This window comes from Balaenoptera physalus (assembly GCF_965194825.1).
Source record: "Balaenoptera physalus genome assembly, chromosome: 16".
Taxonomy (NCBI): Eukaryota; Metazoa; Chordata; class Mammalia; order Artiodactyla; family Balaenopteridae; genus Balaenoptera; species Balaenoptera physalus.
This window is the reverse complement of record NC_138898.1, coordinates 92,576,072-92,599,414: the sequence shown is the minus strand read 5'-3', so window position 1 is coordinate 92,599,414 and position 23,343 is coordinate 92,576,072. Positions and strand designations below refer to the sequence as shown.

General features: G+C 59.1%; 1 protein-coding gene across 8 annotated transcripts in view; it reads right to left on the bottom strand.

The window, feature by feature from the left end:
* PRKAR1B (protein kinase cAMP-dependent type I regulatory subunit beta) overlaps positions 1-23,343 on the bottom strand; it is an 87,100-nt gene that overhangs the window by 15,043 nt on the left and 48,714 nt on the right. For all 8 annotated transcript variants that reach the window (XR_014254911.1, XR_014254912.1, XR_014254913.1 and 5 more), the window contains 5 exons: positions 20,766-20,827; positions 19,864-19,910; positions 10,310-10,468; positions 5,166-5,226; positions 27-148 (listed from right to left, as the gene is read on the bottom strand). Coding sequence is in view for 5 of the 8 variants with exons in the window: in XM_082430640.1 (XP_082286766.1) it covers positions 27-148; positions 5,166-5,226; positions 10,310-10,468; positions 19,864-19,910; positions 20,766-20,827 (451 nt within the window). In the remaining 3 variants the exon portion in view is untranslated. The remainder of the gene's footprint in view (positions 1-26; positions 149-5,165; positions 5,227-10,309; positions 10,469-19,863; positions 19,911-20,765; positions 20,828-23,343) is intronic.

Below are 23,343 nucleotides of genomic sequence, written 5' to 3'. Positions count from 1 at the left end.
CCTCCCCATGCCCAAGCCGGACTCACCTCCGTGATGATGAAGAAGTCGTCCCCAGGCTCCCCCTGGACCACGATCTTCTCTCCGTCCTCAAACTGGACGGGCTCCAGGGCGTCAGCCACAGTCAGACGTTCCCACTTCTCCAGGGACTCTGCAGCAGGGGACACGGGGGGGGTGTCACGGGGGCCAGGGAGGGTCGGGGGGTCAGCTCCCCACCCCAGACAATCTAAGAAAACACCCACATGGCCAGCCCCAGGGTGATGAGGCTTTGCTACATCACAGGATGAACAAAACAGAAAGCAAATTTCTGTGCAGGAGGCCCGGGTATTTTCACAAGTGAGTTGGGCCCAAGGTGTACACGGCTCAGCAGGTGGACGGGATTCAGAACTGGGAGCGATTCTAACCTACATCACAGGCTTAACATAAATGACAGGCACTGGACGTTGAGTCCAAGTCAACCCAGGATGAAATGCCTTTGTTATCTTCAAAAGAACAGAGCTGCCTGTATTTTTGCAAACACTATAATCACAGCTCAGCACTAGGGCTACTAAGGGGTTTAAATAATTCAGAGGCACCATTCAGTGCCATTCAAAGAGCATACAACTGTCTTTACGTTGTGATAGCGGTGTAGTATACCTTCCATTATTTTAGGTCAAAATACTTCATTCCAACGGCAAGCTTACTTTGATAGTTGCAAATTCTGTATATCTTTCCACCCTTTCTCACGCCTTCCCTTCCCCGTCATTTTCCACCCCTAGCCCTCAGGAAGGAAAAAAATAATAGCACGCTCCTTTTATAAGAAATTAATGATTGCCTGATTAACTGTTTCTTTTTTGGCCAAAGAAACTTTTCTGGCCTACACTTATCAGCTGCACTTATGTAGGTCAGCCGCTAAAAATACAAAGCAAAGCATTTATTTTAGATCTCGATTAGGAGGGGGATTTCTCTGCTTGAAAACTCCTGCCAGGGCCACACGTTGAAAAGGACACGCTTTTGACCAACCCCGGGGCTGGAGCAGATTCTGGAGCCGCTGCCAGCAGGCTGGTCCAGCAGCCTCCATACCGGACGGGAGCTGCCCCGTGATCCAGACCCCGGGCACCCTCAGGAGGCCGGCATGGCCACCTCGTGACGAAGACGCAGGTGACTTTGGAGGGTCACGGTTGGTGCCGAGGCGGAAGCCGGTGCCGGTAAACGTGTGACTGCTGCTTCGTTTCCCTCCAGGGTGATGAGAGGCGTTTGATTTTATAGCCTTGGGCTTAGGAAGTTCTCTTCCTCCTGTTTGAGCGGTGGGTTTTTCTATTGCATTTGAGACCTGGAACCGCAGTCCCGAGGTCGGAGAGTCAGAGCTCCCACCCTCAGCAGCGTAAATCCCGGGAGAGAACTGCTGGAAGAGACGGAGATCGGGGCGATTCCTTGGCCCCGATTTCTGAAGCGGAAGCTTTGGGGGCATTTTTACTGTGTTCAGATCCCTGGGTCCCAGGTGTGGACGGTCAGCTCAGGTGGGAAAACGGTGACTGGCCGGGTGGGGCCACTCCCAACGCTGCCCTTCTGGAGGGGGGTCTCAACGCTGCCAGGGAGAGTGGCGGACACACCGCAGAAGAGACACAGAAGGCAGCCCTCAGTCAGCGGCAGCCAAGGGGCAGGCACACCCACCCGGAAGGGACTGGCCTCAGGGCCGACGCTTCGGGAGAACGCGGACCCTCGGGCCCTGCCTCACGGCCGCTGTCGCCCAGCTCTGAGCCTGACCCCGGCTCCCCCCCCAGGAGACCCCCTTTTCCTGCCTGGAGGCCTGAAGCCTGCTTTTTCTCCTTGAAATAGGGTCAGGGCAGGCCCCCTGAGCCGCCTCTACTACAGCCCTGGAGCAGGAGGGGCCGGGAGGGGCGCGCCGGCTGGGCAGCCATCCTGCAGCAGGTGCACCTCCACATCCGTCCCCCAGGCCTGCGCCGTGTCCTCTGCCGGGGGACCGGACCCCGCCGTTGCCCGGCCGCCCCCCACCTTCCCCCCACCCCCTCACACCACCCCCATGTCACTAGCTCCAAGCAGTCGTGTCCTTCTTTCTGTAATTTGGAAAAAAAATAATCAGAAAAGTAGAAGGAACAACACAACCAGCATCTGTCCTGAATGAAATCACGGGACTACTTGGTCATGTTTGCCTCAGAGCTATTCCTTGCAGACGCGTCATGTTACCGATGAAACCCTTTGTCTCGATTTGAGTTCTCCCTCCTTCCGCAGGGGCTGTGACTATTAAGGATTTGGTGGGTTTTTTTTTTTTTAAATCTTAAAGGGTTTGGTGAGTTTCCTCCCCATTGGTGGTCTTACACCTTTACTGTAACACAGCTTCGTAAACACGACCCAGCGCTGCCAAAATTGTGCAGAGACGCACCTTCATCTGCGCCATCTTCTGTGTCCGAGATCCGTGTTGACACGTGTTGACACGCGGAGACCTAGTCCATGCGCTTTACTGGAGTATAAACCTGCCCCACACAAACACCCGGGCGCCAGGACCTTCCTGCGATGACAGATTTTAGGTTGTTTCTACTTTCTTGTCATTGTAGGAATTGCTGAAATGACCATCCATGTCCGTGTCTCTTTTTTTATTAACCATTTTTTAAAATTATATCTCAAAGCTCTTAATTTTTATTTTATTTATATTTATTTTTGGCTGTGTTGGGTCTTCGTTTCTGTGCGAGGGCTTTCTCTAGTTGCAGCAAGCGGGGGCCACTCTTCATCGCGGTGCATGGGCCTCTCACTGTCGCGGCCTCTCTTGTTGCGGAGCACAGGCTCCAGACGCGCAGGCTCAGTAGTTGTGGCTCACGGGCCCAGCTGCTCCGCGGCATGTGGGATCTTCCCAGACCAGGGCTCGAACCCATGTCCCCTGCATTAGCAGGCAGATTTTCAACCACTGTGCCACCAGGGAAGCCCCCTAACCATGTTTTTAATTGAAGTACAGTTGTGATAGTTTCAGGTGTATAGCAAAGTGATTCAGTTCTATATATATATATATATATCCTTTATCAGATTCTTTTCCCTTATAGGTTATTACGAGATACTGAATATAGTTCCCTGTGCTGTACAGTAGGACCTTGCGGCTTATCTATTTTATATACAGTGGTGTGTATCTGCTGATCCCAAACTCCTAATTTATCCCACCCCACCCTAACCCCCGCTACCCCCTTTGGTAACCATAAGTTTGTTTTCTGTCTGTGAGTCTCTTTCTGTTTTGTAAGTAAGTTCGTTTGCATCATTTTTTTAGATTCCACACATAAGTGATACCATATGGTATTTTTCTTTCTGACTTACTCACTTAGTAGGATAATCTCTAGGTCCACCCATGTTGCTGCAAATGGCATCATTTCATTCTTTTTTATGGCTGAGTAGTATTCCTTTGTATATATATATATATACACCACATCTTCTTTATCCATTCATCTGTCCATGGACATTTAGGTTGTTTCCATGTCTTGGCTATAGTGACTAGTGCTACTGTGAACACTGGGGTGCATGTATCTTTTTGAATCATAGTTTTGTCTGGATATATGCCCAGGAGTGGGATTGCTGGATCATATGGTAGCTCTATTTTTAGTTTTCGAGGAACCTCCATACCGTTTTCCCTAGTAGCTGCACCAATTTACATTCCCAAAAACAGTGTAGGATTCCCTTTTCTCCACACCCTCTCCAGCATTTGTTATTTGTAGACTTTTTGATGATGGCCATCCTGACCAGTGTGAGGTGGTACCTCATTGTAGTTTTGATTTGCATTTCTCTAATAATTGGCAATGTTGAACATCTTTCCATGTGCCTGTTGGCCATGTGTATGTCTTCGTTGGAGAAATGTCTATTTAGGTCTTCTGTCCATTTTTTGAATGGGTTATTTTTTTGATATTGAGCTGTATAAGCGGTTTGTATATTTTGGAAATTAATCCCTTGTCAGTAGTATCACTTCCAAATATTTTCTCCCAGTCCGTAGGTCATCTTTCCGTTTTGTTTATGGTTTCCTTTGCTGTGCAAAAGCTTTTAAGTTTAATTAGGTCCCATTTGTTTATTCTTGTTTTTTATTTCCATTACTGTAGGAGACAGAGCCAAAAAGATCTTGCTGTGATTTATGTCAAAGAGTGTCCTGCCTATGTTTTCCTCTACGAGTTTTATACTGTCCAGTCTTACATTTAGGTCATTAATCCATTTTGAGGGGTTTTTTGTGTGTGATGTTAGGGAGTGTTTTAACTTCATTCTTTTCCATGCAGCCGTCCAGCTTTCCCAGCACCACTTATTGAAGAGGCTGTCTTTTCTCCATTGTATATTCTTGTCTCCTTGATGCCTTTGCACCCACGAAAGTGCACCTGCTTCTTCTCCTTCTCACTCCAAAGGTTCTTAGAAAAGGAGGCTAAGCCTCACTCACCACCTGCACCCAGAAGTCCAGCCTGGGGTTTTTAAGGCTGTGATGTTCCCACAGGAACTCCTGCTGGACGGTTATTTCCCGCAGTTCCCAGCGCCTTAGCACTTAGACGTCACTCACTTTCCCAAGCGGGTCCCCCTCCCTGTCCTTAAGGGGAGCTGCTAGACACACACTGATTCATATTCCAACTGATTAAAATGACATAAAATTAAAATTCTCAAGTGCTCCACACAGATAAGGAACACCTGCATCGCTGCCAAAGGTTCTACTGGGCAGGCTGGTCCGGAATGATACGTCATTGTCGTGTATGTCAAAGCAACTTCAAAACGTTGAAAAACTTCTGCTGCAGAGAACCTTGTTGACACTCCCGGCAGTCAATGGAAATGTAGCCGACGTGTCTCTCAGATCCCAGGACGAGAAAAGCGGGGGGCACACGAGAACCCCCATGGAGGAAAACCCAAACAGGTCAGGAAAGACGCTCGACACAGGTGGGCACAGTCATGAGCTCCAAATGGACCAACGTGGAGAGAATGGCGCTGATGGTAGAGAGACGGACACGCAAAGCACGGATGGATGGAGGGCAGACACAGTGTGTGTGTGTGTGTGTGTGTTCGTGGGCACGTACATGCCTGCATACACGATGCATCTGTATGTGTGTGCATGTGTGTGTGTGGGCGCACTGCACAGGTGTGAGCACGCATGCGTGTCCCAAACATGCACGGCATGTGGAAACGGCTGGGCCGCAGCCCCGGGCGGCCAGGTGGGGGGCGCGCACCCAGGATGGAGACCTTGCTGAGAAACTCCTCGTACATCCTGCGCCTCCTCAGTGTGCTGCCCTGCGGGAGGGGGAGACACAGAGAAGCAGGTGTTCAGAAGGTCTTTGCGCCCCGACCCCTTCCACATTCCCAAATTCCCCAGTGACTCTGAACTCCTAAAAGGAGACCCCGGAAGCCCCTCGAACAAGCAAGGGCCTGAGCGGCGGCCCCCGTTCACGGCCCAGGCCTCCCTGCACCTCCCCCTCCGGGGTCTCCGTCCTAACCGCACACGTGAGGTTGGGCCTCATCCAGACCCACGGGATGGGGGGAGCCAGGAGGCCTGAACCTTGAGCGGGTTCAGAAGCCCCGGGTTCAAATCCCACCCCTCACTCCGTATCCGCACGCCCGGAGCCAGCTGCCCCTCTCTGAGGCTCAGTTTCCTCATCTGGACGATGGGGTATCTTAATTCCTGTCCCTCAGGATTCTGTGAAAGTGACGCGAGCAGACATCGATCAGCTGACATGGTGGGAGGACCTCGGCACCGCCCCCCGACCCGGCCTCAGACTCCCCATCGGCTCTCCGTGGCTCAGGGCCAGACCAGCGCTAAAGAGGCTGCGAGTCTCGAATCTGGAATCCTGGAGGTTCCCTGCCTCCCTCACAGAAGCCCAGAGACACCCCAGGGCCCCTCCATCAGGCAAAAAGCCCCACAGGGCTGGGACCCAAGACCACATCATAACTGGACCAAGAGGGCGCAGATGGGGCTCCTGCACCGCCGGCGGGCGGCCATGGAGGGGACACGGCGTCCAGGCGGTCAGTGGCAGAGCCTAGGAGCCTTGGAGCCCTGTGTGTCCGCCTGCGGCGGGTCTGGACGCCTGCGGTGGCAGTATGCTCAGCTCAGCTCAGCCCCCAGCCCCCAGCCCGAGCCGAGCCGTCTCAGACCTCGCCAGCCTCGAGAAAGGCGTTTCTTTTGAAAGATAATTTATATTCCCGCTGACCTCCCAGCAGCTACGCCCACCCGCTGGAATGCAGGCGTGTTTGCCCAGGAACCCTAGACATTAAAGCTCGGCACAACTGGCCCATCCATCTCCCGCCACAGGATGACAGCTGGAGGCGGCCGCCCGGGACCCTCGGGCAAGGAGACCCGCCTCCAAGGCTGACCAAGGCGCCTCCCGTCGGAAGCTTTCCTCCTGGGATGAGACGGCCGGGGAGGCAGGGCCGGGAGCCCCCACTGTCGGTTCATGCATCACACAGGTGTCCGGGGCGCCGGCCCGTCACCTTGGGGGCTGCCAGGACCCCCACTTGGGGGGCTTTGCAGCACATCTGCCGGCAACCCCAAGGTGGGCTTTGTGCCTGGTGAGGCTGGCCCTACGTACAACTCCCGTCACAGGTACGGGGCCTGCCCAAGGCCACACTGAGGGAAGGAGCCAGCGGGGCCTGGAACCCTCGTCCTCATGGATGCTTGCAGAGGACCCACGCTGGTCGGCGGGGGGGACGGGGCCTGGTCCGGCTCAGCTCCGCCCATCTCCCTGGTTCCTGCAGCCTCGGTTTCCACATCCCCGTGCTGGGGTCCCGTCGGGCTGACTTTGAGGAGCAGAGACCGCGGAGAAAGACCATCTACGTCCCACCACCAGCACCGGCCACGCCTCGCACGTCCTCCTGCCGCTGCAGCCGCCCATTCGTCACGTGCCCCTTCCCCCCTCCCCCCGCAGGGCAGTACAGCCGGCGCCCTCACCTGACCCGGGACAGATGGATGGGGATGGATGGGCAGGGCAGGGAGGGGAAGACAGCACTTCCTGACCTCCCACCTCACCGCCAGCAGCGGGGCCTGGAACCTCACTTCGGGGCTGCCTGTAGCTGGAGACACGGCCCCGCCCCCAGCCCCGACCCACTGGCGCAGGCGTGAGGCCAGCCCGGAACCCCGATGCCCAACGTGAGGCTCCTTCTGTTGCACCTTCGCTGCACCCCGCTGTCCCGCGGAAGCGTTCTGTCCTAAGACTGGAACCTAAAATGTCCGCGAAATCCAGGCCCACCGCCCCCCAGGCCCCACCTGCGTGGACTGAGCCGGCCCCGAGGACGGGCTGGGGGCCTGGGTCCCGGCAGACAGCAGGGCTCTGGCCATAGCACATACACTCCTGGGTACGGAGCGTTCACAGCGGGCCTGCCCCCTGGGCCGCTCGGGGCGCAGCTCGGGGGAGGGTGCGAACCCGCCAGGCTGAGGGGGAATCTACGTCGGGTAAGATGACCCTTCGACCTGGACCGACCACTCTGAACACCTTTCCCCTTACATGTTCAATCCCGACCAGCCCTGCAGCCATTCAATGAAGCGCACACACACACACACACACACACACACACACACACACACCCCACCCCAGCTCCCACGAGAAGGGGGTCCCAGGCCCCTGCTGCCCCACTTCATGGATGGGAGCCAGGGGCCCAAGCAGGTGGGGTGGGAGCTCAGCGCTGCAGCTCAGGACCTGGTTCCGGGGGTCTCGGGCCCCCCCAGGCAAGTGGGGCTCTGGAGACCCCAGCCCAGACTCCACAACAGGATTTTGCACTCATCAATCCCCACTTGAGGTCTCACATAAGATTCAGGGTGAACAAAAGGTACTGAAGCTTGAAAGAATGAAGTCCGGGGGCGCTGGCCCCTGCCTGGGGGCCCGGAGGGGGTCGAGCCCCCGTCCTGCTCAGAGGTGGCGCACGTGGCTGGCCTCGCCAAGCTCCATCCGTCCGTCCGTCTGTCTGTAGCACGTGGAGCAGCGGAACCTCTCGGGTCAGATGTTCTGGGATTCAGAGGTGGGTGGTCCTCTCCCTGGAGACACTACTGGCCTCCATCCTGCGTCCCCCACGCGTGCGTGTCCAGCTCAGGGTCCGCTCGTCGCACGATGGGCGCATCCGAGTCCGCCCAAGCCGCGGGCTGATGCAGCAACGGACGCCGTCCACAGACACTCCCTTCCGAGTAGGCCACATTGTCATTTTCTTCCCGAGACGCAGGGGCTCTGTAGGCTCCCAGCACAGCCGCGGCTATTCTTAGTGCCCGGGGATCCAGAATTAAAACAGAGGAAGCGCCAGCTGCCTCGGTGGTTTGGGAACTTCCCTGAATGTACTGTTCCAGCCACAAAAATCCCACAGCCAAGGACGACTCGGACGATGGCGGAGAAACAATGGCTTATGCAACGGGCCAGGTGCGTCCAGAGGAGACAGGGAGGGGGAGGGTGCCTGGGGCGCCTCCCCCAACAGACAGTGATCTCTCCCGGAGAAAACAGGAATGGGCAGGTTTAAGACCAAAGAGCGGGAGATGCATTCCACGAGGACACACCTCCCAGGGCAGGGCAGGGCCTCCCCCAGTGGATGACCCCCGAGTGCACAGACGACGAGCCCCACGGAACAGATGCCCCCAGGACGGAACTGACCCCTCCCTGCACCACGAAGGGCCAGGAGCTACAGCGGAGCCGGGACGGCAGCCCGCAACCCCTTCTCCCTCGTGGCCCTTCGGAGGGGCCCCCGGGGCAGGACCGGCTCTCCAGGCTCAGCTGGGACTGAGCTCACGGAGCCCGTCCTAAACATCCCAGACCTTCCCCAGGCCTCCCCCAGGGCATCCCAAACCACAGCCCCCGCCCCAGCAACTGCATCGCCCAGGCTGGTCTTCAGGAGACAACCAAGGCCCAAAGGGCACCTGGCAATGGCACGTCCAGCCCCGGGGTCTCCCAGCAATGTGCTCACCTCGGTCACCTCCCTCCAGGCCATCGGGACTCCTCGGATCCCAGGCCCGCAGGAGCCGCCTTTGAGCAAACACCATCGCCAGCCCCTGGGGGCTGCCCTCAGGAATGAGCCTACCCCCGCCCAGGTCCTCCGCACCACCCCTGACCAGCAGAAAAGCACCTGGCCCAGCGGTCACCACTGGCGAGCACGGACAGCCAAGGAGTGTGACTTCCGCGAGGACGGGGCACTCAGCTCCCAGGGGCCTCTGCCCGGAGACCTGCGGCCACAAGGGAACCACCCCCAGACCAGAGTGGCCAGCCAGGACCTCCCTCCACCCCTCCCGAATTGGGACTCTCTCCACTCTCACCCAGAAGGCCCCCAAGTGCCCGGGCATCACCGGGTCCAGGGCGGCTCCTGCCACTTCTCTGCCCACACTCCTGCCGGGGCTCCCGGTGCACTCAGCGTCTGAGCCCAGGCCCCCGCCCCACCCACCACAGGATCCCAGCATCCTGTCTCCCCACTGGTCCACGAACAGGCCAGCCAGGCCTGCACCCCAGGGCCCTTGCACTGGCTGTTTCTACTGCCCGAACACTCTCCCCCTGGACAGCCAAGGGCTCCCTGCTCTGGGCCTCTGCTCGACACCACCTCGTCACAAAAGGGGTCTCAGGGAGGGGGGTCTCAGGGCTTTCTTTAAAACATCAGCCCCCGCCCCCACCTCTGCCCCTGTCTGCTCTATCATTCTCCGTGGAAACTGTCGACAGGAGATGTATGTTTGCTCTGTCATCTCCACCAGCACGTCAGCCTCCCAGTTCCCTGGCGGGTCCCAGCGCCGAGAACCCGGCAGTGTGTGTGCAGGACGGACACTCAGCGGGCACAGGAAGGTCCCGCCTCTTCTGCCTGGGAGGGACCTTCTCAGCGCACGGGCTCCTCTCCAGAGCCTTCCGTGAACACCTGCCCCGTTGCTCCCGACAGCCCCATGGTGAGCCTGCACGGGTGTGCACACCTGCACCCACACCGTGCCAACTGAGAGAGGGGCTGGCTGCATGTGAGAAAACCTAAAACGACAGTCCCCAAGTAAGGAATCCTAGAGGCCAGCAGCCTGCCCGGTACTGCGGTCCCACTGTGCCCCCAGAGGCCAGGCTCCTCTCAGTGATTCGCTCCACCACCTTGGGGAACGCCACCTCACGGTCAAGAATGGCAGCTGGAACTCCAGCCATCACAACCACATTCCAGACAGTTGTAAGGAGAATGGGGGAGGAAAGCAAAAGGGGCTTCCCCAGCTGTCTGCCTGCCTCTTGGGTAACCTTCCTGAACCCCCTCCCGACACTCGCCACCCTTCTCATCCCTACTTATGGCCCCCACCTGGACACAACCAGGGTTCCCGCGAGATGCTTGGGCATCAGACTCGGCTGGCTGCCCTCCCAGCCCTGGCGAAGTCTCCACGCAGGCACTGCTCACTCACCATGAGGATGCGCCGGTAGCTGTCCCGGTCGATGCCCCAGAGCTTGAGGTCTGTCTTGGCCTTCACAGTCGCTGCCCTGGGGGTGCCGTAGATGAGGGCCAGCTCCCCGAAGCTGCCGCCTTCGCTGATGCTGGTCACCCACTCTCCATTCACATACACCTTTGGGGGACAGAGGGACAGCGTCACGGGGGCCGGGGCCACCCACCCTCCATCCACATACACCTTTGGGGGACAGAGGGACAGCGTCCCGGGAGCCTGGGGTTACACTGCTGCTTCCTGCGCGGGGAGCCCTCCGTTCCATCCCCCAGGAGGGCACAAGGCCGCTGCAGCCCCCAGATCCCTTGCAGGCGGGCAGAACTCGGCACTGCCCTGCCCAGGCCCAGGATCGGCCAAGGCGCCCACCTCACGCCCAGCCCTGACCAGAGCCGAGGCTGGACGGGCACAAAGGCGGAGGCCCTCAGCGGTCAGTGCCGACGAGACCGGCCAGGCCCCAGGTGGACGCACCGCTCCGGCTCCTGGTCCACAGAAGAGCGAGTCCCGCCACCTCCCAGGTCGGCCTGCGACTCAGCTCCTCACCGACTAGAGACGGGCTGTCCACCTGGGCCTCGGGCTCCCTGACCACACCCCAGGGAGTCACCCCTGCCATGGCGCTCTCACCCCACCCGTGCGGGCCCCTCCACCTCGCCCACTTCGTTCACAGACAGCCCTCCCTGCCGTTCCTGCTGCCCGAGGCTCCGGGGAGCAGCCCGGCCCCTGGGCCACCTCCACCGGCAGGCCCCGCGGCCGGGAAGGGGCCAGGCTTCCCGAGCCTCCCCGGGGCCTCCGCTCCCCGCGGGCAGCACCCAAGCGCCCGGGCCTGCGGTCAATGGGAGCGGAGGCTGGCGCCGAGGGCCGAGCCCAGAAGGCGGACAAGATTCCCTTTCAGCCTGGGAGGGCGGCGCCCGCCACACAGTGTCCCTACTACCCAGGGACCGCACGTCCGCATCCTGCAAGAATGGCCCGGATTGTTTATTATGCAGATTCGCTTACTATAAATTAACACAACCACTGTTCATTCCCTCGATGTCAATGAGCTTAAAGAATGGTTCCCATTGGCAAAAAGCACGCATGTCGGGAAAGAATGGATTGCGATGAATCATGGAAGCAATTCTTATGGAATCAGTGACTCATTATCCTGATAATAACCGAGGCACAGAACTGCCAGTCTGCGGGGCACCACGCAGGTGATAACGGAGTCCGGTGTGAGCAAGGCTGCGGAGCAGCGGCCGGCCTGCCCACAAGGCGGCAGGGGAACGGAGGTGACAGCTTACAGAGCGACCCGGGGCCTGCGCGTCTGTCCCCGCGAGCCCCTGCCCCACGGCGAGCCTGCACGATGCCCCTGCCGGGTGTCGGGGAGAAGAGACACCAGCTTCCGCTCAGCAAGGCCCTCGAGGAGTCAGGGCGACGCCCATCCTTCCCAGGAGGCAGGGAGCGTGTCCGCCCGGCTTTGCCCCGAGATGCTCCCCACAGATCACCCCGGAGCCGCCACCTGCGGTTTTCTCAAAGGGGACCAGAGTCTGTGGAGGGGCCGTCACGCTGACCCAGGCACGGCCGGGCTGGCACCAGCTCCCCTCGCGGCTGGTCCTCCCTCCACAGGGCTTGTACGTGTGTAAAATCCTCTCTGCGTGGATACAACTCTCAAACCTTAACCTGTACGACCCTAAGCGTGCAGCGCAGTGGGTCTGCCCACCACTCAGGTCAGGGCGCGGGACGTTTCCAGGTGCCAGGAACTCCCGGGGCCCCTCGAGGGCTCAGGTGCCTTCAGATAACCGCGGTGCGGCTGAAAGGAACCCCAGCACGTCCTTCTGTGCCGGGCGAGTCTGAGCGCTGGGTCCGGTCCGTCTGTTCTCACGGCCGCACCGCCACTCCCCAGGCTGTGGGTGACAGGTGCTGTCTAGTTTCAGCTCTGATTCCGAAGGGGGCCTCGAACCTTCTCGCGTGTGACCAAACGCCCTCAGTCTCGTGGGTGAGGCAGGGGGTCGGGGTGCACTGGCGGCGTCACGGGGTATCGCGCGATCTGCTGAACGCCGTCTCCCCAGGCTGCACCAGCCGGCCCTCCCCCGGCGCCTGCTCCCTCGGTGCAGGGTCACCACAGCGACGTGGGCTCAGAGGACCGCAGATCTCGGGTTGGGAGCCTCGCCGGACGTACGGAGCCTGGGAAGGGTGTGCGGGGGAAGAAGGAAGCACCGCCTCGGACGGCTGCCGGGGGGCAGGCCACCCCATCACCCGCCAAACAGCACAGGGCCCCCCGGGGAACAACAGGGCAGGTGGCTTGGGAGAGGCACCAGCAGCGGCTGCACCTCCACTTCCCCAGGGTGCGTCCCCAAAGAGCGCGTAGGCAGCTGCCGCCGCAGGGCACACAGGACCGAGGGCACCTGGGCCGGAGCGCGTCACCAGGGGGCCGTGAGGACCCCTTCCTCACCGAGGTCCCGACAGCGCCCTCAGAGGCGTCAGAGAAGAGCATTGTGCGGAGGCGAGGACGGGCCAGGGCCGCCCCACGGAGCACAAAGGGCCATCCTTCTCGGGACACTGGCCTCTGTCACCACGGCCGCGCAGTGCCCGGCCCCACCCCAGCTGGCACGCAAAGGGGCTACTTCGTGCTTTGTTTCATTTTTGTTTTTCCTTCTTTTACAAGAAAAGTGGTGGGAGGCCCTACTGGGCTACATTTTTGCTCCCGCCGCTGCCTCGGTGCCTCCGGCTGAACCCAGAGCTCCTGCCCGGCTGTTATCGTTCATTCGTTCACTCGTTGTCACCCCCATGTCACCCCCAGCACCCTGGGCGCCCTGCACGTTCGAACTGCTGGGTTCAGCGGTGAAGAGTGTGTGGATTCCTGTTCACCGGGACCGGTGATCATCACACAAGCGTAACTGTCATGAAAACGAGCGCCGGCCCTGAAGACAAGGGAAGGGAGAGCCTCAGTCCAGACCATCCAGAGAGGACTTCCGAGGAGGGGAGTCCGAGCCCAGCCTGAGGGGCCCCCTGAAAAGACCAGGGGGAAGAGATCTGAGGCGGGGGCACAGGACGAGCCGAGGCCCTGAGGCTGAACTCGGAGGGCACTGGACGCAGCAAGACCGCACGGGGAGATGGTCGTCTCAGGACCAGAAGGTTCCAGCACGGCTGAGGCCAGGTTCGCAGCTGGGATGCCCCCCTCCCTGCTGCAGCTGGAGCCCAGCTCGGGGCGGCGGGAGGGGAGCAGGGAGGAGCGAGGGGCGTCCCAGAAACACAGCCTTCGACCACGTTACTCAACAGGTGGTGTGCGCACCAGGCGCACGGCATCACCTGGGAACCCGCGGAAACCCAGGCGCACGCCCCCCGCCCGACCCCCGACACCGGCCGACTGAATCAGACCCCCAGGGGTGCAGCCCAGAGGCCAGGATCTCAGCAGGTGGTGCTGATGCCTGCCCACGATGGACCAGCTCCGACTCGACTTTGGACGGAGGTGGAGACGGTGACTGGGTTGAAGGCACAAGAATCTGCTTAGTGAGGCCCCAGAAGCAGCATCACAGGTAGCACTGCGTTTCCGTCAAGGGGGACCTGAGATGGGGACCTCGGCCCCGCCAAAACAGACGAGCAGCCGGGAACGCCAGGGGGCTGCCTCCCCGCCTGCCCACAAACCCGGGACACTTCGGTTCAACACTCGGCTCCACAGAAAACGGAAATTCAATTGAAATAACTGTTGGGTGAGTGGAGACAGAATCAGTCACTGAGTTACCCACTACACTGGATGGGGGGTTCCTGCGGCCTCAGCCCCCCTGCCCCCCGCAGCCACTTCCCACGCCACCCGGAGCCGCCCGGGCAAGGAAGCGAGTTGGGCGTGCCAGCCGCTGTTGTTTTTGGTTTCACAGATGGTGAGAAAAAGCTAATGGCCCAGCTCCTCGGCGTCCCAGGCTCCGGCCACAGAGAGAGGGGGGCGTCCAAGCAGGTGGGTCCATGCAGGTGAGTCCGGGTACGTTGGTCGCTCTTCCCAGGTAAACCCGGTTCCGAGCCTCAACCCTCTTTAGCCCAAAACACCCGGGGAAAGCCGACTGTCTGGTTTCGCTTGAGAGGCAACTCCTCCCAGAGACTCCCTCCCAGCTCCCCGTCCGTGGTGCCCGGGTCACGCGGACCAGCCCCATGGGGTCAGCAGCCACTCCTCGGGGGAGGCCAGCCGCCAGCCAGGTTCCCTCCTCGGAGCCCGCCACGCTCCTGGCCTCCTCCCGCCCTCCCCCCACAGACACCACGCTCTGCGAGGTCCCACAAGGCAGGGTCCCATCAGGGTCCCAATCCACGTCTGAAGTGCCACTTACTTGCGGGGTGACCATGCGCCCCGTCAAGGGCCCGGTGTGGGGTGTGCACGAGGACCGGCCCCCTCCCCGAGCTGTCCGCACATTACCACCACCACACGGGGGGCTCTGGGTCACCTGTCCGTGATTCCAGAACAGCCTCTGGCCACAGTAGGGCCACCAGGACCTCAGCAGGGAACCGAGAGGGGTGCTGGGCCCCCAGACACACCCTGTGGGTGAGATGCTGCAGGAAAGCTCCACAGCCGGCTCGGGCCACGGCCACCCAGCGCCCAGGAAGTGGCCGGTCAGCAGAGCGCGCCTGAGGGCAGGACGCCCGGGTCCCTGCACAGCCCCGTCGCCCACAGCAGCACGGCTCAGGGTGGCAGCCACGACGGCGGGCACGACGGGTAAACGGGTAAACAAGACGTGGGCCATCCACGCAGTGGAGTGTGACGCAGCCCTCAAAAGGGAGGAAACTCTGACACCTGCTGCAACGTGATGAACCCTGAGGACGTGACGCCCAGTGGGATGAGTCAGACCCAGGAGGACGGGCGCTGTGCGGTCCCACTCCTGAGGTCCCCGGGGGCGTCGGGGCACAGAGACGGCAAGGAGGGGGTGGGGGCCCGGGGCTGAGGGAGGCGGAGGGGATCCAGTGCTTAATGGGGACAGAGTCTCAGTTTGGGAAGATGAGAAAGTTCTGGAGATGATGGTGGGGATGGTTGCACAACAGTGTGGGTGTGCTTAATGCCCCTGAACCGGACACTGAAAACGGTTAAGATGGCAACTTTTACGTTATGTGTACTTTACCAATTAAAAAATAAAAAGCAGAACACCAGGCAAGCAGACTGGAGGGCCGTGACCCGCGGAGCCTGACAGCCTGGGGTGCCCTGTCCCCGGGAGGCCCCTCCCACCTCTGGAGACTGGAAACGGCTCTCCTCCCAGACATCCTGTGAAACAGGGGGAGCCCTGGGCGGGGGGCTGGAGCCTGGGGTGGGGTAGACCCCCCCCCTAAGGAGGCCCTGAAGCACCAAAGGCCCGGAAGGATCGGGGAGGACCCGTGCTCCTGAGCCTGTAAGGTCAGCCGAGGAGCGTCCTTTCAAGTGGAAATGCTTCGTTCCACGAATAAACCAAAGTGGGAGATATTTTTATACTCAGGAAAAAGGATTACAGCTCTCGGTGACACACACGCTGCAGCCAGCACTCTCCGCGTCTCTCTGGAAAACCGTAATTTAAACCAAGCTGGTGTTTTTGGCGTCCGGTCACCTGGCCGTCCCCCCCCAGGGCGCCGCTGGTCAGAGGGCAGTGTCCAGCCTGCAGAAGGGGGGCTCTGGATGACCACCCCCAAACCATGCCCGTTTAAAGGCCAGGATGGGGCCTCCGAGGGGAGCGCACGTCCTGGGGGCTTCAGGGCAACGACGTGATGGACACAGTCTCCGCTCCCCCCGCCCTCACAAGATGGGCCTCACTCAAGCCTTAAAAGCCACCCTCGGAACCCTCACAAGCGGCCAGTCCCTGGTCAGGGGTCACTCCCCTGCCCCCCTGAAGGCAGAGCCAGAAAGGAGCAAACAAAACACGGCTCCAGGCCTGGAAGAAGCTGCAGCTTCGTACCCAGAGCGGTGGTAACAGTCATTATTAGAATGTGAGCTGGTAGCCAGCAGGCCACTTTTTCACCCCAGGTTCCTGACTGAGCATCTTTTGATTCCTTTAAACGCGGCCTCACCCACAAGGCTCAGGCCCTGCACGTTTATCGTGTGCTCATGCCCACATCACAGGGGCTCCCTCTGCAGGCTCCCTCGCCCCGCCCGGCCCTCCCACGCCCACCAGCAGCTGGAAACTCTGATGAGACTGACGGAGGGGCGGCCCCCAAGCCACCGCCTTGTCCCATCCGGGCTGACTGTCCCGAATTGGAGAGTCAGCCAGAAAGTGGCATCCGCCCACAGTGCCCAGACATCCGGGCTCAGGCATCTCACAGCTGCCTTCGTACCTGAGCCGCTGCGGGGAGGGCTGGACCTGCCTGTAACCCCAGTTACAGCAAGTGACACAACTTCCCTGTCACACGGTCGCCTCCCCATGTCCCCTGCCTGGAGAGACCTGGCTTGGTGACATCCCTGGGGGCCGGGTGGGCTCCTCAAGTGGGCTAAGCCAGCCCCTCCCCTCACTCACAGATGGAGGTGCGGGCCAGCAGGTGAGAGCACCTGGCACTCTACAGTTTGCTGGGACGGGGGTCCTGAGTCCGGAGGGGGCGAGTGGGCAAGAACGCCCAGGGCTGAGAGGTTAGGGCCAAGGGGCCTGTCTCGGGGGACAGCCCCCACCCCGGGCCCACCACCCATCAGGTAGGGTTCCCGCCAGCGCTCAGCCCTGTGGCCGGTTCCAGCATCTCCGCTCAGGCAGTGGTGGGTTCAGTGGGCGCCTGCCTCTCACACCCTCCGGTGTGCTCACACCTTCAGAGGGGAGGTGGCCGCCAGCACCTGGGGCCATTCCTCCCTGCGAGAGAGAGGGCATCTTTACTGTGCACGGGGTCTGCCGAGGAGGGTGGTGGGAGGTGGATTAACGGGGACAGAGGGCGGGGCAGACGTACTGGGGGCACCCACAGGGCCTCCACCCGACCCTGCGTGTGGAGTAACACAGAGATGCTGCCACTCCGGGCATGAGGGCCCAGGTCCAGGCAGCAGCCAGGAAACCACAAGGCCTGGGCTCTCGCATCTGCGTGGAGCACGCTAGCCAGGGAGGCACATCTCACGGGACCCCGGCGGTAGGCCCTTGAGGCTCCTCGAAAGACAAGGACAGGCTCTGGGCCAAAGGTCAGCCGTCCCTACATCTGCTCGCTGGGGAGAACCCGGGCTCCGACGTGCCAACCCCAGGGTCATTTCAACTCTCACTTAGCCACACGCTCTAGTGACACGAGTCGGCACTTTGGCGACATCTTCGGGATTGAACTAGAGAAGTTGTGTGACTCCAAGGAACACAGAAGAGGGAGGACATTCCGGGGGGTGGAAAGCAGGACCCAATCTTTGTGGGACCCTGTGCACGAGGGAGAGCCCCGATCTCGGTCATCAGCCCAGTGGCTCTGCCTGGGTGGGGTCTCGAAGGATGCATAGAAGTTTGCAAGTCAGAGCAGGAATAAGAACAGAGGGAAAGGACGGGTAGAGGCCCAGAGGCAAGATGCTCACTGGGAAGGCCCTTCCAGGGTGTCTCCCCGACGACTATGAACCCCAAGGGCAGGGGCCATGTCCCCAAAAGTGTATCCTCGGGGCTTTCTAAGTGTCCAGCACACGAGTACTCAATCGACATTTGAGCAAGAAAACAAGAAAGGGGGGACTTCCCTGGTGGCGCAGTGGTTGAGAATCCGCCTGTCAACGCAGGGCACACGGGTTCAAGCCCTGGTCCGGGAAGATCCCACATGCCGCGGAGCAACTAAGCCCGTGCGCCACAACTACTGAGCCTGCGCTCTAGAGCCCGCGAGCCACAACTACTGAGCCTGCGTGCCACAACTACTGAAGCCTGCGTGCCTAGAGCCTGTGCTCCGCAACAAGAGAGGCCACCGCAATGAAGCACAGCAACGAAGACCCAACACAGCCAAGAATAAATAAATAAATAAATAAATTTATTTTTAAAAAAAAGAAAGAAAGAAAACAAGAAAGGGACGGAGGACGGGGGACAGGATGGAGAGTGGTGACAGCAGAGGGACCGAGGTGAAGAAGAAGACCACACAGCGGTCAGGGCCCGAGGAAGGACCCGGACCTGAGCCTGGAGCCAGCCGACCCCTCGGCACCTCTGAAGGGGGCAGCTCTGGAGACGCCGGGACGAGGCAGCCTCGTCGGCCTCCTCTGCTTCCTGGGCTGGTGTTGTTTTAACCCAAAGCGAAGCCCACAGGAGGTGGCCGGGCTGGCAGCCTGAGCCCGGGTCGGAGCCGCAGCCTGCACTCATTTCCACCTGCCACCCCCTCTGCGGCCGTGGCCGCCCCGGGCCCACGGCTCCCGCCTCAGTTTCCTCCTGTGGTGTGAGACAGAACAGCCCCCGCCCCCAGAGGCCTGGTCCAGGCCCCGAGCTCAGGACAGACAGAAAGCCCGACTCCGTGTGCCGCTCGCCCTGAGGTCCCCGTGGTGAGTCACTTCCTGTGCCACCAGCTCCGGAAGCCGAGGGCCGCCCGCCGGTTCCCAGAACACGCGACCACATGGACGCAGACGTGCTGCTGGCGGAACAAGTGAGCAAATGCCCCCCCAGCCCCTCCACAATGGCCTGGCAGTGCCAGAAGCCGAGCCCTGAGAACTGGGCCGGGTCAGCGCAGCGGGGAGGCACTGTCAGACAGCAGCAGGAACCCCACCTCATGGGGGCTCGGATTGCGGGGGTGGCGTGTGGAGGCCGCCAGTGCCCCATCCCCGCCCCGTCCCCGGCACTGGCATCCGGGGCCCGGAGCTGACTCGGGGGCCCCTCGGACGTGCCCTGACGGTGCTGGGACCGTGGACTCCAGAATCCCAGGACGGGCTCAGTCCCGAGCCCAGGGCGCGGGGGCCAGTCTGCCACGGGGGCCGGCCTTAACCAGACTCTCCTGGGAACAGGTGCACAAGCTGGACCGCATCAGGGCCACAGAGAAAACCCTGGGGGCAGATGCACTGCTAACACCCAGCCGAAAGGACGACACTCATGGAGGCTGAAGGAGGAGGGGGAGGGGGTGGGGGGGAGGTTGGGGCAGAGGGCAGCACAGGCCGAGCCCCCGCATTTGGAGAAGCCCACGTGGGGGCCCCAGGCAAGGACACCGCCATCCAAGCAGGGTGGGCTCAGCCTGCGGGGGCAGGCGCCTGAAGGAGGCGCTCCTCCCTCCAAATCGGAGCCTGGGCCCCTCACTCCTGAAGGCAGGAAGCAAAGGGAGGAAGCTGAACGAAATCAGGGAGCGTCACACCCCTGGGACGGACGGAGCCTGGCTCCATCGTAGAGCCAGAGCCACGGGGCCTGCAGACATTCAAAAAGCGTGAGTACCCAGTGTGGCTGGGTGAGCCTGCTGGGTCGTGGGCTCCCGGCTGGGGCAGGGCTGGTCAGTCGGGGCCCCGGGACCGCAGTCGGCTTGTGCAGGAAGCAGACGGCAGGCGCCCTTATTCCACTCTGTGCTCAGATATGCTTACAGTATCTTTTAAGTGAACTCTGTCACTTCTGGATTGGAAAACTGGAAACGCATCACTCAGAAAGACGTTTTCTAGCCCTGAGCTTGTGCGCAGAGACAGGAGTTATTTTCCAAAAACAGTTCAAGATACTTACGTCCACTTCCCCTCGGTCGATTACGTAGAAGTTATCCCCTTCGTCCCCTACGAGAAAAGGGAAACAAGACACGTGATGCAAGAATGCGGAGTTTTGCTTTTCTTGTAATAAACCACCTCTCGGCATTGCTTCATAGACCTCTGCTAAGCAGTACCAGGTCTCATCAATTTAAAAAAATCTTTAAATAAAAGCTGTATGTATGGAAGGTGCAGAACATGATGGCCTATTTCACACACGTAGGGAAACGGTTACTCCAGTCAGGCCGACGGGCACGTCCTCTCCTGACACCGCCGTCTGAAATCCACTCCCAGCATGTTGCCAGGACTCAGGACAGCTCCGCCATGTTTTTAATAACAAGGAGGTTATCGAAACATATTAACACACGTTAACTTGTTAAGCGGACTGTTCTGAAGTGTCATTAGTGGCTTTTCTCAAGACAGACAATGGGAGTTTTGTATAATATACTTTTTTCTTAATGAATTTATTTATTTATTTGTTTTTAGTTTTAGCTGTGTTGGGTCTTCATTGCTGTGCATGGGCTTTCTCTAGTTGAGGCAAGCGGGGGCTACTCTTCACTGTGGTGCATGGGCTTCTCATTGTCATGGCTTCACTTGTTGCAGAGCATGGGCTCTAGAGTGCAGGCTCAGTAGTTGTGGCTCGTGGGCTCAGTAGTTGTGGCTCAGGGGCTCTAGAGCGCAGGCTCAGTAGTTGTGGCGCACAGGTTTAGCTGCTCCGCGGCACGTGGGATCTTCCCGGACCAGGGCTCGAACCCGTGTCCCCTGCATTGGCAGGCGGATTCTTAACCACTGCGCCACCAGAGAAGCCCTAAATATACTTTCTAAGTGAATGACCAATTCTCCCCAGAGGGCTCTGGCCCCGAGGAGGAGCAGAAGGGGCCGTACCTTGCTGTATGACGGTCTCCCCAGCGATGTGCATGACGGGGAACATGGCATCGAATATGTCGCTGGAAAAGAAAGCACAGCATGGGGGTGCTGCAGGGGCACCAGGCGACCTGCCCCTCACGGGGCTTCACACGGCTCCTGCTCCCCAGCTCAGGGGAGACGACGACCCCTGGGACCCGCTGCCCCTGGTCACGACCTCCTGATCTGCACGTATTGGGGTCTCACAAAAATGGGATCACACCCAACAGACCCCACTTAGGAAACATAAGACAGGTCGTGACTGTTTCCACTAGGACACGGCAACCGGTCTTGACCTGCTTTCTGCTTCCTCCCAGGTGAACGCTTTGCATCTAAGGGTGTCGAGTCACCAGATGCAGAAATGGGAAGAAACCAGACTCCGCAGCTGCTCACCCGAGGGGCACAGAGGCCGAGGAGGCTGGCTCGGGCTGTGCCCACCGGGCAGCCCGGCCGTTCCGTCGCCCGAGTTTAGTGTGAAACAGACCCACAGGCAGGATGGGAGGGGGCGTGGGGAGGAGGGGGCTGCCGGGCGGGTGGGGATGCCCCGTCGCCCAGGGGGAGTGTGCACGTCGGTCCAGGACCCTTCATGTCCTCGGGATGGCAACCAGATGCAGGGTCAGAGGTCAGGGTCTGGATCCCAGAGTGCAGTGACCACGCTCGGAGATGTGACCCACCCCCAGGCACACGTTTCCCCAAAAGAGAAGCAAGAAGCTGGGGCCGCTCAGGCAGGAAATGCACCCTGGCAGTCAGGACGCCTGCTTGCTGCCCGCCTGCCTGTTTAAAAAGGGGATTCTTGGAAACCGGTCAGTGGAGGCGCCTCAGAGGAGCCCCAGGTGCCGGGCCCTGGGGAAGCGAAAGCAGGACCAGAGATCCAAACAGCCCTGTGATCGCCCGCTCCCAGGGCCCAGAAAACATCAGTAACTCTTAAGGCAGTTACTTCCCCTCTATTTAAACATCTCTTTCTCTCTCTGGAGGAGGAGGAGGAGGGCAGCACCCCAGGGGTCTGGCAGGTGACCAGAGGCTGCGGGGAGGCGGGGGGAGAGGGTGCAGGTGCACGTCAGGTCAGAGCTCCGCTCTCAGGCCTGATCCACGTGGACGCCATCCTTCCGCGCTTGGCTAAGTCACGCTTCCACCTCCAGGCACACCTGAGCCCCACCTGAGCCCCGCCTGCTGCCCCGATCCCTTGGTCTCCTGATCAGGAGGGAAAACGAGCCGCAGTCTGTCCTGAGATGCGTGGCCTGGGCCCCAAGGCCTCTGAGAAGCACCCTCCCTGGTCTTGCTACGAGGGCCGGGGTCCTCAGACAGGGGAACCTCAGCCGCCATCAGGCAGCCCCTCTGCTGCCTGGCCTCCCGAAGACGGGGGTCCACTTCCAAGCTTAGAACTTTCCTCTTCACACCAGGGTGTGGCCTCCGATCGTCCACATGGAACTGACGTTTTCAAATTCACATTCAAGATGAGGTCTGACCCTTGAGGTCAAAACACCACAGACGAAGGGAAATGCAAATCAAAATCACGATGAGATAACACTTCACACCTGTCAGAATGACCATCAGCAAAAAGAACACAAATAACAAACGTTGGCAAGGATGTGGAGAAAAGAGAACCCTCCTACACTGTTGGTGGGAATGTAACTTGGTGCAGCCACTGTGGAGAACAGTATGGAAGTTCCTGAAAAAACTAAAAATAGAGTTGCCATATGATCCAGAAATTCGACTCCTGAGTATATGCCTGAAAAAAATGAAAACACTAATTCGAAAAGATATGTGCACACCAATGTTCATAGCAGCACTGTTTACAATAGCCAAGACATGGAAGCAACCTAAGTGCCCATCAACAGATGAATGGATAAAGAAGATGTGGTACATATATACAATGGAATATTACTCAGCCATAAAAAAGAATGAAAGAATGCCATTTGAAGCAACATGGATGTAGTTGGAGGATATTATGCTAAGTGAAGTAAGTGAGACAGACAAATACTATATGATCTCACTTATATATGAAATCTTAAAAATACAACAAACTGGTGAATATAACAAAAAAGCAGCAGACTCACAGATATAGAGAACAAACTAGTGGTTACCAGTGGGGAGAGGGAGGGGGGAGGGGCAAGACAGGGTAGGGGAGTAAGAGATACAAACTACTGTGTATAAAATAAATAAGCTACAGGGATGTATTGAACTGTACAGGGAACATAGCCAGTGTTTTGTAGTAACTTTACATGGAATATAACCATTACAAATTATGAATCACTATGTCATACCTGAAACATGTAATACTGTTAATCAACAATACCTCAGTAAAAAAAAAAAAAAAAACACCCACTGATGAATCCCAACTTGATATATTTCTGAAAAAATCATGCAAATGGAGCTGTTCCATTTTGGGCTTGTTATTTTCAGCCCAAAAGTAGTTTAAATGTTCATCACAGCTAATTCCAACAACACAGACATTTTGGTTTTTGTTTATTTTAAATCCAAACCCCACTGCCCAAGTGCCATTTTAAAATACGGCTAATAAAAAGAAACAAAATTGAGTTATTTGCAGTGAGGTGGATGG